Below are 12,211 nucleotides of genomic sequence, written 5' to 3'. Positions count from 1 at the left end.
TTCAACGTCGCACGCTACACTCAGAAGGGGTCCCATCGTTTTTGTATCACGGACTCTATGCATTCATGCAGAAGCAGCTCGTGTGCTGCATTGCACATGGCGTAGGTTTCTTCACGATCGCTATACAGGGCGTCACATTTTAAACACAAATGCATAATAATTTTTAAAATCATCTAGGCAAGAAAAAAGTGGCGAAAGTTTTAGGCTGGTAGAAAAGAATAAGACAAATCGTATCCAACGAGCTTTGGCTCGTCAATTTTAGACTATTCGTTCTGGAGATATCGCAACCTGAAGGGTAATTTGCGCGCGATCAGCTCTGTGACTTGAACAGTATAAAATCGCGCTTGTGCTATTTGCAAACTGCTAATGTGTCATCTCGAAAACGGCGAGTCCGAAATTGCTGATTGTGGGCTGATTGGTTTCGTCGTCTCTTTACCTGCTACAAGACGAAAATTCAAAACTAGATAAAAAAAATGCGTACTACACGTCAATCTCTCAAGAACGGAACATCACACGGTGAAATGATTAACACCATCTCGTGCCTGTCGCAAAACTTATCTAGGGATCTTTCCGGTTAATGGATATACCTCAGAGGTATGAATTTGAGAAAGGGAAAGGATAAAAAAAAGCGTAAGCAACAGCGGTAGCAGCGACAGCGGTGGTGTGAGGTGATACAAAAGAGTTCTTCCCTGAGTAAGAGCCAAGAAGATATGGTATTCAACGATCTCGACAATAAAGCGAAAACGAACGAACCCTTCCCCAAGCTGTAATAACGTATGATCAGAATGTTAAACGTAACAATCATCGTCGCCATTGCGCGGTTTGTACCTGCAGCCAATCCACGGACGAAGCTCACCAATACATGCGGTGACCGGATCGTCACGCACAACGTACCATATGGCGGAATGAGGAGGACTGCAATTAGACGCATGGACACACATGGCACGCATGCCTATATCTGGTACATAATGAAAAGATGAAAAACCCACAGCTTCAGCCCAAACCGAATGTATATTGGCACAAAAGCTGGATGGTGCACGGCTTTGTCTTGTGCGACTCGTTTCGTGCACCTGAAACAAGAACGGTAACTCTTTCGACCCTTCGCTGCATGCTACGTCATATGGTACATTGTGCTGCGCACAGTGTAGATCACATGACACATGCTTCTACTACAACGATGACTGAGGTCTGAGGCCGCCATACGATACGACTCGACGCAAGGATGTCGATGTTGTCTCACTCGCTCGACCAAACGCGGATCTACAGGCCCAAACCGTGACCCTGATGAGTGTGATAATGTAGAGCACACAGTAGTAAACCCTTCCCCCCAGTCATCCACAAACCGGATACATGAAAATGTCAAATGACGAAAAACCGTTCCATGTTTAATTACAACCGAGAACGAAGACTACGACTATTTAACTGCGTTGAAGTGTGAGAATGAGTGCTAAAAAATTGACGGCGACGACAAGTGTGCTTTCGTTTCGTAAGTTTTTTTTTTTTTCGTTACTTCGTAAGACAGGAAGACGAACTTGAGAAAGTTCTCGTATTCTGTTTCATAATCGCTCGAAAAAAACTTGCACACGAAATGCTTTAGAACATTTAGTATCAAAATCGAGAAATTTTCGATATTAACATTCAACAATTGGAGTGAGAACGTGACCAAAGTTTCGCCACAATAGTAATATGGGGAGAAAATTTATTCAAATTTTCAATAGAATTCAGGAAAAATTCTAAATGAAAACCAATATAGTAAGTATATAAATCAAAAACCTCTGATGGAAGATGAGGCACTTTCGAAGAAGATTTTTCGAACAGTTGAATCGTACAGAATTCAAAGTAAAAAAAGAGATTAAAAATCAAATTCAACAACTCGAGCCATATCAAAGGCTGCAACTCGTATAACTTGCTCTTTCAGATAGCGTTACTGGAGTTCGGATAAAAACCGCAAAATCGAGTCGTCCGGACGACTTAATTAATTATACCAAAGGATCAGAGATATCGATGGCAATGAGAACATAAATAAGAAATTAAGTATCGAAAAGCAGTAATTTTTATCCCAAAGGTGAATAAATTGAATGAAATTGCTTAAAAAACTTGTGTCGGTGAAACATGTCGATACAGATATACCGATATACGTAGATATTATGTACAGCCCAAGTTCCGCGAACGGCGACACCCGTACCGTCGAATTCCCTGATCAATTTATTTATTCTCTAACCACGAACAAGGTTAAACACTATCGCTACCATTACTTTGTCTTGTGGGAGTTTGAAAGGAATGGTAGAAGAAAATAGAAAAACAGAACCAAGAACAAAAACAGACAACGCACAAAAATAAAAAAAGTACTTATACCTACTAGGCAAAGTGCCGGGAAATTTATCTGTGTCGTTGATGATTGAAATTTCCATATTGAGTCAGATTTTTACTCAAAATACAACCAGGTAGGATAATTATTATCCACGCGTCCATTGTTACGAACACCGGCTAATTCTCGTGTGTGTGTGTGTGTGTGTGTATTAATACGTATGTAGCATAAGTAGACAAGTAGATAAACACCGGTACCAAGGTGGAACGCGTAAGCGCATGGCATATTACAAATTCTACCAGGCGATATACTACGAAATAGCCTTTGGCTGCAGCGTGACTCGTACCTCCGGATTTGTATTCAACTATCGATGCTTTCACTGTTCACCAGCGGCGGCTACCGCCGCAGTCGTCATTATTTTTATGTCACGGAGCCCGCATAATCGTGTGTGAACGTAGGTATTCACGGGATCGGAATCTGCTCAATTACGCACGCCTGATCGATCGATCTTCGATCGATCTGTGTAATTTTTCCGTACATCGTCGACGACCGCTGCATGCGATTGCGTGTTGTCATAACCCGTCTGACTGCGGCGTTCCAGACGAACCCAACGAGCCCTTACTCGTCGAAATCCGACCATCCGAACCCAAGATATGGCAGTTTGAAGCATTCAGAGGTTATGCGCTGCATTGGACAAGTGACAGTCGCTCGGCGGCTGCACTTCGAACTCCGATATCTCGGGTTCAGATGATCCAATTTGGACGTGCGAGGGCTCATTGGATACGTCTCGATGTCAGCTATGCGATGAGTTACGAAAGAATGTTGTCACGCGTGTTGTTCTTTCGGTAGATTTTTTTCCGATTAATTGTACTGCAACGTTTAGGCAATTCTTCGTAATTGTTTCAACACCGCGTGCGTATAAAATTGTTTCTTAGACGTGAACACCTTACCTATTTGTTTGATGTTTCCGAGAAGAATTTTTACAGGTATAAATAGTTCGCGGTATAATTTCACCGAACGCAGTTGAATCGCGGAATACAGTTGAACAAGGCAGTACAATCCGATCGAGTGACTAACGTAAAATAAGCAATCACTCGAGTGGTTGAAATAGTCGAGAGAGTAAGAGGCTGAAAAGCGTTTCTCAAGAAATCCGCATTATAAGTCATGAACGGATCGTTCAAGAAACTAATTACCATAAATTTTGGGTATCGACACCTTTATAATTAATTCGGAATTCTTTAATGACGCAACGATGCAGTTAGCGACGGAATTCCAGATATTTAACGCAGATAGCAAATGAAATATAATTTCGTCTATGTCACACTCTGGATCTATTCACTAGGATAATTGCATCGTTTACAGATCCACCGCGGCGTATAGCATCTAATATGACAATTCAACATAACTGACCTTCGTAAAATAAAACGGTCCGATATACATAGATGATTCAAGTTGTTATTATACGCATTGTATAACAAATGTGACCATATAACATTACGGAGTGTTGCAAATTTTAGAGGTGACGTGGCTAGACACGCAGGAATGAAGTATATAGTGAACGTTATATACCCCAATCGAGCTAATTGTAATAATTGGAAGCTATAGGTAGCTGCGTGGCTATCGTATGAAGTAATTTACACTTAAGTATAAGTAATAACGATCTGTTGAAAAATTTTATATTCTCCCATTGGTAAGTAAATTTTATACATGCGGGCTGTCGCATTCCGGGTCTCTGGAAGTAACGCGAGTTTCAGTTTGGTCACACAATTTTTCGAAATTTATTGATCACATGAGGTACCTGCAGTGGAAAAGACAAATCGTTCAGTTATCAAATGACGACAAGATGTTACGTTATACCGTCTTTCACATGTATACGTATACAGTACAGCAGACGAACTAGAAGATAACGAACCGTGCTACTGGTTTCACTGTATGATATATGTGTGTACGTGTTATTTACATCTACATACATCACTGCCATGTGTAGTAACTAGTAGAGATAGAAGAAAAGGAAGAGGAAAAGATACGGGCTCGCGTAACTTCTCATATAAGCTGAAAGGGTCAGTCGGAGAATGATAATTGGTTATCTTTATTTCAGGCCGGATATTGTGTACCTTGTGCGTATACGTACAAGTTGGGGTATAGCTGTCAAGGATAGTTAGCGCAGCCAGCGACAATGCTGTACGAACCACCCGAAGTTTGCACTATTTCACCGTACGGGACGTACTAATAATACTAGTAAACATAATACAGCGCGATGGTCAAGGAACAGCGAGAAGGAATACGGACCAACAGATAAAAAAACAAAATACGTGGAAGAGAACGAAGATAAACTTAGTTAAAAGTATGTTGGAATTTTTACCACGATAACTTTGATCATACACTATTTTTTGACAATCTGTTTTCATGTTTTATTTAAAGTTCCTCTGCACCACGTATTTCTTCGTGCAAGAACTAGTTGGAAAAAAAAAGCTTCAAGATATGTCTCGATGATTATGTACAAATATATAACATCGACTTGATGCACCGTAAAGATAGGCATTGGGCAATATTGTGTGTGTATACGATACAGGTAGGTACGATACGTATGTATTGTACGATAATGTGAAATGTGGATCCTTGGACGTGGCCACAGACCCCATAATTATACATACATGTACGTATGTAGTTTCATGGATATGTTGAGAAAAGTCAAGTGTGTAGATACATGATTGTATGTATGTACGTATATATAACGTGGGCGTCATGCACGTATATCCTGATTAGCGGCAATTGTGTTCCGCTCTACTGGGTGACCACAAATAAAACGAATGAAAAACTGTTTGAGAATATTGTTTGAATTAGTTATCCAAGGTTCAGACACGAACTTCGAAACTATTTACAACGTGTGACAAAAGTTTCAATGTTGAACTAGCTTTGCGGAATTAAAGCGAGCGGGATCTTAACGAGAGGACTTTAAGCAAGCGAATTTTCAAAAGATGACGAACGATCTCATAATAAGCGGAATTATAACGAGCGGGCTTATATCGAAAAGAGCTTAAAATGAGAGATATTTTAACGATCGGATCTTGCGACGACTTGTAATCGATATGTTTCATTGCGACGATGTACTTTTCGTCACCCTGTATACGCACACGTCACGCATAGGTACATTGAAACAAGGAGACGAGGAGGTCGACGAAACACGACCAACCTGCGCACAAGTATCATGTGTGGAGACATATTTATGGGTGTACGTGCAGAGTGTAAACACTGGATGGGACATGCGGGTGGTTCGCAACACTGACAAACCGAGCGACTGACACTCGGCTGAAATGATCGTCCATCTCCCAAGTGACACAGAACGATAGAGAAAATTCGTTCTTCCTTTAATTTAACTTTTTAACCAATCAGACGTGAAAACCTTATCGTCAGTTTCATAAAAAACGGGGTAAAAATCGAGTTCAAGGACGACAGAATTAACGGGAGACATTGTTAGAGAGGAAAACGGAAGATGTGGATGCGAAGCAGCGAAAAGAAGTGAAAAGAAAAGGGCAAAACAAGATGAAGAATACCGAGGGAGCGAACCGGAACTACGGACGGCAGCACCGGATGTCGCGAGATCAAACTACGCGCGATGAAACAAACCACCGTCGTTCTCTTGTACAAGAACCGGAGGAATAACAGAGGGACGAATAAGACAATAACAATTGTCTATGGTGAAACAAATTATGACAAAAGGAGCAACAAAAAAAAAATATGGAAAAAATTTAAAAGATGACGGAAATTGTAAGCTTTAGAACGAAAATTCGAAGTACCGTAACCAAAGAAGAAAAAGACAACAAGGAAAAGAGACTCTTCATTTTATTATGCAGACCGAACTTGTTTTCGGTTGCATGTAGAATTTATGCAAATAATATTTTGGGTATTTCTATAATGACGAGATTTATATAACAAGTTTGGGGATCGTTATAATTATTCTGAGAGATCGTTAAGTGATTCGATAAAATGGAAGAGGATGAAAAACAAAACATAACGGGTTACATGCGTTGTTATAAAGGAGTAAGAATTAAAATAGGTGAAAAAATAGAACGAGATGAAGTGCAGAAAAACTAATGAGAATCCGGGAATCGAGGTAAATTGGACGTGTAAAATTGGAATTAGAAAACTGTTTGTCGACACGCTGGGAAATTCTAGAAGACGTCAGCGAGCGATAAATAGAGAAAGATGGATGAATTACACGAAAATCAGTATCTACTGTGTACCTATCTAAAGTACGGTGTCGAAAAATTGTTGGGGACAAATTAAACAACTATTGTATAGCCATCGAAGCTTGTTGTTGCAGCGCCGTTTGAGGATGAAAGAAAGAGTGAGAGCAATTGGTCGTTAAAATTTAAGAGCTATTACGAGTTAGTCTCGGCGCCAAAGTTTATAAAACTAATGTACAATGTACATCATGATATCTATCTATACGTATACATACGTAAAGCGTCTAGTCTGCAACTGCGGTTGAAGCCTTGGATACACGTCTAAAACGCACGAGTAAAAACAGAGTTCAACAATTAAATGCTGATGTATTTTTTTCAGATAATTTTCGATTAATCGATACTGATCCCATATTCTTGTTCAATTTTTATTTATTTATTTTGATGATGAGATAGATTTCTCGTTAAATCCGTTTCACGTGAAGGTTTGATCTTTGAATTTGTGAAAGTCAAAGTATCGAATTAATAAAATACATCGTTCTAATTCACACGTTCCAAAAAATCTCCGCGATCGTTAGCATCGAGCAAGTAATAGTGAAAAACGGACTTGATAATCGAATCTTTGCGACGCACAAAAACAAATTCGAACAGCTTCCAGCAATATTCGAACTATAGAAACAATATAAAAGAAAAGTAAACAAATAAAATGACTGATCATCGATATTTCTCGAATGATTATCAATATCGAGAACAAAAACTGAAGTTTCGACGTATTCAACACCGCAATATTATTCTTGCATCGCCGAAATTATATATAATATATTTTTTTTAACAAGTCAACTTTATTACTTGCACTACAAATGTTAAATTTGTGTTACTATAACATGGGATTTTTCTCATACGGTGAAAATTGAATTCTGCGAATGTTGAATTGAGTACGAAAAATACGTTAAATATGGAATCAAGTTTAACACCTCTCAAATTTCATTAATTCTCTAGAAATGTAACGCATTTAACGTAAATCAGCACTGAAAGTATTCACACAAACACAAGGTATTCAGATACAACAGAACGGGGTGAATCATGACATAATTCAAACATTGTCGACTGTAGAGTCATCGCAAGTTAACACAAAATTTAATTACGGATACACGTATGATAATTAAATTTGTCTTTGTTTCGAGAGCATTAAAATTTCCACGAACTCGTATAACGCATTCGTGTATGCATACACTCGAAATTACACACACATATATATATATATACATACGCGGATATCGTAGATGGACGGATAGGTGTATAAAATATGAAGATTCCCACGTTTCTAATTGCAGTACGTCACCCTTTGAAAATAATACACATATATTCGAGTGCGTATATTATCATGAAACGTACAACCAATTTGCATGTATATATGCGTCAAAGGAATGAAAAATGCAGCTTATAACGGAAAGGATACCGGGAGAAAGGGAGAGAGTGAAAGAGCGTGCGAGAGGGAGAGAGAAAGTGATAGATGGAGGGTAATTTTTTTATCAGAAGCTCATGTGCCTATGTATATTGGTATTGTATAGCTGTCGTAGTGCAGTCGACTGCAATGTGCAGCTTATGCGACGTCCTTAGAAAACGAGTTTCCCACCGCTTGTGTTATTCGGAGTGTTGGAGAGAAGGAAAAAATAATCGAAGCAAAGGCAAGGAACAAATCGAGTGGCTGGTTAAGGGTGTATAATACTCGTATAATACTCCACGTATTTATATAAATATATATATATATATAAATATATACATATATTCTCTCCATTATTAAACACTTGAGCGCATTTTGTTAATTGGTATTATCTAAGTCAGCACAATTGATTATTTGGTATTTCAGTTTTTAGTATTTTTAGTATTTTCGTTAATAATTTTTTGTCACTTTCTGGTGCATTCATTTTGTTTTTCATCAAGTGTATTCAACTGCTTAGTATAATTAGGCAGAATAAGTATTTTCGAATACTTTTCAACAACTGTATAATTGTTTTACGAATACTGCTGTGTCCATCGATATATATATATACATATATATATATATTTTTTTTTTGTATTATTATTTTGTTAGAAGATCGTAGTTTGTAGGTTTCGCTTAGTATTGTGATAATTTTGATTATCGGTATCAGTATTTTCGTTAAGAATTTTGTGAAATTTAACCGTTTTTATTTTATTCGATAAGCAATATGTGCAATATCTAGTATCAATCAAAGTTTTGTCTTTTGATATTTGTACCGGTATTTCCTAATTTTTCTTGAAAAACACGTTACAGTACCTTTCGTCATGAAACACGTAATATGTACTTAGTATAGAACAGATTTTCGTTTTTGCTACAAGTAGGTATTTCATTTGGTATTTTTGTAAAAGTTTGACATTTTTTATTTCGTCCGACAAGTGAAATTTACAACATTTAGTATCAATCAAAAAGTTTTCTTTTAGTATTAGTAATTTGACTGGTATTTTCTTTTTCCATCGCCGTGTTGTGCCGGTATTTTTTAATCTCTCGCGTAAAATGCTATAGAACGCAATTCTTGATAGAAGAAACAAGCCGAACAAGAATAAACAAAAAAAAAAACTTAGTATACAGCAGATTTTGGTTTTTGCTACGAGTATTTCGTTTAGTATTTTTGTAAAAATTTGATATTTGTCATTTTATTTAATAGGTGAAATTTACAACATTTAGTATCAATAAAAAAGTTTTCTTTTAGTATTAGTAATTTGAGTGGTATTTTTTTTTTCCATCATCGCGTTATGCCGGTATGTATTTTTTAATATCTCCCGGAAAATGCAATTCACGATAAAAGAAATAAGCAGAACAAGAATGAACAAAAAGGTAAGGCGCGAAAACACCGGTACTACAGTTCGATCAACTGCAGCAAAAAATGACTCTAACGATTACACGTAATAAGCAGTAACAAGTTAACGTTAATCAATTAACTCACCTGTTGCGGATTAGTGTCGGCGGGTGAAAAACTCGACAGAGAATTTAGGGGTGCGAGTGACGCGCATGACGAAGCTCTCGAGGGTGGCGGTGTGTGTGCGGGGGTCGGACTTCCGCTTCCGCAGCTACTAGCACTGCTGGATGCTAGACTAACGCTGTCCGCCCTTCCCCGCCACGGCGAAACTGAAACGTGCTTGAGCATCCTTCGCTCCGCCGATCTCCTGAAAACAATAACAAATTCATCGTGGTAAGGGTATGGAAAGACAAAAGGGTGTGAAAGTAGATTCGCAAAATTAATATCTAAATGCGAGTACTAAAAAGTTTATTTTATAAATAACGATAACCACACCGATAATAATCATATTTTGTAATACCGTAATTGTTGTTAAAGATTTTTGAAAAAAATTAAGGCGATAAAAAAAGATTTTCGGCATTACCGTATCGGTAAGAAATACTGATTAAAAAATGCATCGTGACATTAAACTTTCGAAATTCTCCCCATTGAATGTTTGTTTCATTGAATTGTAGAGTCAGAACAAGGGGGAAAAAACAATTTTGAATTTTGAGTATGAAAAAATAAAAAATAATGAAGGTATAGAAAAATAATTTTACACCGTCGGAATTATCATGCTTGTTTGCGCATGATCGTTGTGTAATTGGAATATAATTGTAATACTATATTCGCGACAAGAAATGATTTCCATCGAACAAATGTAAAAATTATCGAATAATTTGAAGACTAAACCTAAGAAGTAAGACCTAATTTGCAAAATTTAAGTAAAGGGTATCGAAGAAAATGGAATGATCGTAAAAATGAGAACCCGAATGATCGATAAAAGTGTAGTTTTCGCAAGGGCTTCGTTTACCTAATTTCTATCATATTTATAAATTGTAATTAGAAAAATAAATGTCGCAAAACAATTCTAGAACGGAATGATATATTGAAGGAAACATCAATGTTTCTCAAGAGTTTCAGCGGTATTTCCCGCGTTTACCTGAAACACGTTCTATAAATATTACATGATACGAAAAATTTTAAGTGTAAAATAATGTATTTTAAATGTATTTTAAATATGTGTACATACACTTGTACATATCTGAACTCGGGAAAACTTTCCGGATACCTAACTTGCTTTCCTACCCATATTAAATTAGAAAACTTCCCCATCGATTGTCATATTGTTCGGAGTTTTTGTAATTTCGTCATTTGCGTTGAAACCATTTGTATTTATAAGTAGCTTTAGTGCGATTTTTCAGCTTTTGAATGTAGTTTTTGTTTTCACAGTTTTCAGAACAAATCGTTTGTTTTTTGAAATTTAGCTATTCGATATCGTATATATTCCGCAGCTTGAACAGTAAACAACAAACGTCTGTGAATTAAAACTAATGCCATAAAAAAACGTGCACAGTGAAGGAAAAAAAATAAATAAATAAATAAAAAATAAGCAAAACGAAATCACCGATTACAATTTACAATTGTCGATAGTTTTGTTTTCACCTAAAATTTTGGCGTGTACATATATCACAATTCATAGATCAGCTGATACTCACTTTGCTCCAATTCAATCGAAGATTTTAATCCAACGATTTAACGGGTGGTGGAATTGAACATGTTTACAAATCTTGTTTTAAACATGCAACCAACACAGAGAGAGAGAGAAGCACATACACTAAAGCACACACACAAAACTGCACATGCACCAAGTGTATTATATGTATATACGGATGTATATGTGTATCGGAACAATTACTTTGGAGAAATGTACATTTAGTTATTTGTCTGATTATATACCGGCAAACACTGTGTGTACATATACATTAATCATTACAAAGAATTCACACGTTTATTATACCCCCGGTGTACAATATACACCAGCTTACAGATTATTGCAACTGTATAACGTACGGTAGATATTTAAATTTTTTATAGAGCACAGAATTATGAAAAATTGACAAACGATCAAGTAACAAGTGTCACGTCAATTTCACTTCAGTGTCTTCTGCGATAATTTTACGTAAGAAGAAGATGGAAAACTGTACCAATTTGTCGAAAAAAAATATGTACGATCAGTTTTTTTTTTCTTCGATTACGAAGATTTTTACAGTTTTTTTAATTAATCGTTTGAAAAATTCATTCACAAATTATGCATAATACGTAATTTTCGAATACGTAATTACGTCGTATTTTGTTGTTGTAGTTTATTAATTGTTAAATTGTTAACTCGTTGTCGTTCGAATTTGAAAGAGGAAAAATAAAAGAACAATGTTTTACACCGAGTTTCGAGACCCTTTCGCTGCAAACGCTTCGCTACAACTGAGCGGCGGCCGGATGGCGCGTATATTTCAGTTTGTGAGTAGGATACACGACGACCTTCCGTTCCCTCTCCTCTACTTCCCCCTCTTCCAAGCTCTAAACTACACGCGTGGCTTCTACGGTACGTAGTAATCGCGGAATGCGATTGTGTGTGAGTCCGATTGGTACATCCGTCATCACGCGTGTCGATCGGTGCAATAATATTATGAATTGCGCTTCGGACTAAATTCTAGGGATTTTAGTTTTTATACGGGCGGACGAAATTCCCCAGAATTTAATCCAGAATCGCCAACGAAACGTAAAGTGGAAAAACTTCACCTCGTGCTCCTTTGGAGTTGTACAATATTGGGAAAAACGGACAAGTTTGATTTTAGTAGTGTTGTTTTTTTTTTTCTCTGCTTTTTCTCGAAACAAAATTGGTTTCGACTTACACGTTCGAT

General features: G+C 37.1%; 1 protein-coding gene across 1 annotated transcript in view; it reads right to left on the bottom strand.

The window, feature by feature from the left end:
- Positions 1-11,781, bottom strand: part of LOC124182460 (putative uncharacterized protein DDB_G0277255) — a 34,274-nt gene extending 22,493 nt beyond the window's left edge. The window contains exons 1-2 of the mRNA XM_046569773.1: positions 11,009-11,781; positions 9,459-9,678 (exon numbers count right to left, since the gene is read on the bottom strand). Coding sequence (XP_046425729.1) covers positions 9,459-9,659 — 201 coding nt within the window. The 5' untranslated portion in view covers positions 9,660-9,678; positions 11,009-11,781. The remainder of the gene's footprint in view (positions 1-9,458; positions 9,679-11,008) is intronic.
- Positions 11,782-12,211: the final 430 nt, after the last annotated feature.

The sequence above is a fragment of the Neodiprion fabricii genome, chromosome 5, assembly GCF_021155785.1.
Source record: "Neodiprion fabricii isolate iyNeoFabr1 chromosome 5, iyNeoFabr1.1, whole genome shotgun sequence".
Lineage (NCBI taxonomy): Eukaryota > Metazoa > Arthropoda > Insecta > Hymenoptera > Diprionidae > Neodiprion > Neodiprion fabricii.
Note: the sequence above shows the minus strand (reverse complement) of the source record. Positions and strands in the feature narration are given on the sequence as shown.